This window comes from Ambystoma mexicanum, chromosome 4q (genome assembly GCF_040938575.1).
Source record: "Ambystoma mexicanum isolate Mex_15411 chromosome 4q, UKY_AmexF1_1, whole genome shotgun sequence".
Lineage (NCBI taxonomy): Eukaryota > Metazoa > Chordata > Amphibia > Caudata > Ambystomatidae > Ambystoma > Ambystoma mexicanum.
In genome coordinates this window covers 1,229,296,613-1,229,300,076 of record NC_090928.1, presented here as the reverse complement: position 1 = coordinate 1,229,300,076, position 3,464 = coordinate 1,229,296,613, and the positions used below count along the sequence as shown (strand labels likewise).

Here is a 3,464-nt window from a genome sequence, read left to right as displayed (position 1 = left end):
GCCCTGGGCAAGTGCCCCTTTTGCCCTCCCATAAAAACGTCTCTGACTCCAGGCCTCGACATCCAGAATCCTGATGGGGTTTCAGGAAATTCGTCATTAATATTCATGAGATACATTTGCATACAATGATTCCAAATGTATGCAAATGTATACTCATGAATATCAATGAGGGAGATCCAGAAAACCTGTCAGGATTCCAGCCCTCGAGGTCTGGAGTTGGACAACGCTGGGCTAAACGGTGCATTTTTAACACAATTCCATAGAGAAATTGTACAACAAAATCGAAAGAAAAATGCTGAAAGCTAACTCATTAAATAGGAATATCTATTATTATCCACATCACTGTCATTCATTTTGTTGGCCTCTAAAGGCTGAATGGCTGGGGTCTGGATTTGGACTTGAGACTAAGGGCCTCATTACGACCCTGGCGGTAATCCGCCGTCATTACCGCCATGGCGTAATGAACGTTAACGCCGTGGGACGATGGTGTAAAGTGCGCCACATTACGACCCATCGCGCACGAGCATTACGCCATGGCGGTAATGTAAACAGCGCCATGGCGGTAATGCCCCCAAAACGGCACCTACCGGCATCGTATGCGGCGCAAGGTGCACCACCGCCACCGCCGTACATAGCGGTGACCGTAGTTAGCGGTCACCGCAATTAGCGTTGACCGTAGATAAGCGGAACCGGAAGTAGCGTCACCGCGGCGGAACGGGAAAGAGCACGGCGGCCATCTTTAAAAACACAATCCATTGCCATCCTCCGAAACCACTGGACATCCGAGCCTGAGACCCCGCCAATACCGGCTTCAACCTTCTACCTGCAGGAAGATGCCGAAAGTTTTGAAAAAAGCCTGTGACCGCCAGCGGCAAGACCGCTTCTCCAGAGAGGAGCTCACCATTCTAGCGGAGACCCTACAGGAGAACGCTGCAGTGGTTTTCTCCAACCAACTGACAAGACCGGCCATAACCAAGAAGAAGGCCATATGGGCACTGGTAGCTCAGCGGGTCAGTGCCGTGGGAACGACACCCCGCAATGTCAAACAGTGCCGCAAGCGGTGGGACGATCTCCGGCTCAGAGTCAGGAGCATACTATCAGCCAACATGAACCTGGCAATGGCAACTGGGGGAGGATCGGAGTCCCCTATAAAATTGCAGCCATGGGAGGAAATCTGTGCCTCCACAATCGGAATGCAGAGCATTGAAGGAGTAGGAGGAATGGAGAGAGGAGCCCCGACATCGGGCGATGCAGGTAGGTGGCTCAAATCAAGGCATGCAAAGTCCATTCATGTGAAGTACAATGTTGGCCCATAGTGTGAATGCAACACATCAGCAGGAGACTGCCCACAGATACATCCGATCTGCACCCTGTACACATGCAGCATGCACACCCTAACTGCAGGCACCCACATACCTCCATGCTACTTCCACACAAAAGGGAGTCAACTTTTTTCCCCTGCATGAAATGTGCCACATGTACTAACTGATGAGATGCCAGTCGCAACAATGCCCGGCCAATGTCCGCAGACCCATCAATAACACTCTCCCTCCTCTGTCCCACCACAGGCTCAAATTCCGACCTTGAGGAAGAGGACACCACAGCCTCCACACCCACCAAGAGGGCCAGGCCAACTGTGCCAACGCCACAACCCTCCACCTCTGTCGTCCCGAGGAAAACACCACAGCAGGCAAAATCCATGCAAGGGAAACAGGACAGGGCACAGACAGCCACCCCAGCAGGCAGTACAGCAGCAGCAGCAGCAGCAGCAGACATCACACCAATCATGCCCACAGAAGCCACAGCCTCTGCTGCAAGCAGCACACTTGGGGAGACTGCTGCCATTGCTGCCTCCTCCGATAGTGAAGCAGGGACCTTTGAGGAGAGTGATGTCAGGAGCCCCACAGGCCACCCTCATTCCCCCTACCTGTCCCTAAGCAGCCCGCATGTGGATGCCACACAGGGTCAGCCAGAGGATGACGATTGGCCAGCCACTCCATCCCCGCTGCAGGGGCAGATCAGCCCAATGGGAATGCCACTGCCATTAGCCATGGCCCAGAATCCCAACCATTCTCTGGAGGCGATTGCCACCCGGCAGCAGCAACTTTCCTCGCTGCTCGAAGAACATGTTGCTGAATGTGGGGGGTCAAGTGCAGCAATGGATAAATGTGCTGAGACTGTGAAGGCAGCTATAGAGTCGTCCACAAAGGACATCTGCGCGGAACTAGCTGCTGTGCGGCACGCCATCACTGACCTTGTGCAGACAATACGGGCCATGCGTCCAAATGAGCAGGCAGGATCCTCCTCGGTTGCCAGCTCGACACCGAGCAGCCCCATCCGCCGATCGGGGAGGAACCTCCGCAGCACAGGCAGGGGTGCCCCGGGGGCCAGTGGAGGGGGCTGCCAATAGTGGCCGGACAGTGTAGGAATCCTACTACTGACACTGCTGCACAGACCAACTCACACCTTTGTTGGGATTCCAGGGGGGGGGGAGGGTGGAGGGGGGAGTGGGTGTGTTGGGGTGTGCAGGGGGGTGGCGGGGTGGTGTGTTGGGGAGTTAAGGGGGGAGTTTGGGGGGGGTGTGTGCAGGGGGGAGGTGGGAGGTGGGAGGGGGTGTGTTGGGGTGTGCAGGGGGGTGGCGGGGTGGTGTGTTGGGGAGTTAAGGGGGGAGTTTGGGGGGGGGGGTGTGCAGGGGGGAGGTGGGAGGTGGGAGGGGGTGTGACACGACAGTACATAGTTCAAATACAGTTTATTCGTTTCACAAAAGGAAACGTGTGGACATTTTCATTGCGTATGTGTGCTTTATTGGTGTCCAGTCCTCAGTGTGCATGCCCCAGAGTCACACAGTGCCCCAAGTGCTGTCTCCATGCGATGAACACCAGCCGTGTGTGCTAGAAGCAGTGGTTGATGATACTTTGGCGCATGGCACGCCCCTCCTGTGCATCGCCTCCTCCATGTGGTGGCGCCCCTTCTGCACCCTCCTCATCCTCATCCTCATCGTCAGGTGGTTGCAGTTCTGCGTCAGGGGGCAGGGGCACATTCCGTCTGACGCACATATTGTGCAGCATGACACATGCCATGACGATCTTTGCCACCTTCTCATGGCCATACAGGAGTGCCCCACCAGACCTGCTGAGGCTTCGGAACCGTGCCTTCAGGAGGCCGAATGTCTGCTCTATGACCACACGAGTACGTGTATGTGCACGGTTGTAGTCCTCCTCGTGCTGGTTCTGCGGGTTCCGGACTGGCGTGAGGAGCCACCTCTTCAGGGGGTAGGCTGCATCACCTGTATGTAGGCGAGAATGTATGTGTCAGTCATGTTGTCTGTCCAGGAACATGATGTCCCACCATGGCTGGCATGGAACTGTTACCTTGGCTCACTTCTACATGCACTAATTGATTCACACTATGCAACCAGTATATGCCCATTGCTGCCATGGCCTGTTTAGCATGCCATCACCCTA

General features: G+C 55.3%; 1 protein-coding gene across 1 annotated transcript; it reads left to right on the top strand.

Moving 5' to 3' along the window:
• The first annotated feature begins 949 nt into the window (after window positions 1–949).
• LOC138468297 (uncharacterized) lies at window positions 950–2,454 on the top strand. The gene is made up of 2 exons (XM_069608787.1): window positions 950–1,254; window positions 1,569–2,454. The coding sequence occupies exons 1-2, from the start codon at window positions 1,107–1,109 to the stop codon at window positions 2,408–2,410; spliced, it is 990 nt and encodes a 329-aa protein (XP_069464888.1). The 5' UTR covers window positions 950–1,106; the 3' UTR covers window positions 2,411–2,454.
• The last annotated feature ends 1,010 nt before the right edge of the window (window positions 2,455–3,464 follow it).

Bases quoted from the DNA above. Each gene is read 5' to 3' on its own strand.
- LOC138468297 (XM_069608787.1), top strand. From the start codon at position 1,107: ATGAACCTGGCAATGGCAACTGGGGGAGGATCGGAGTCCCCTATAAAA. The intron at 1,255-1,568 runs GTAGGTGGCTCA...GTCCCACCACAG, and splicing joins CCCGACATCGGGCGATGCAG to GCTCAAATTCCGACCTTGAG.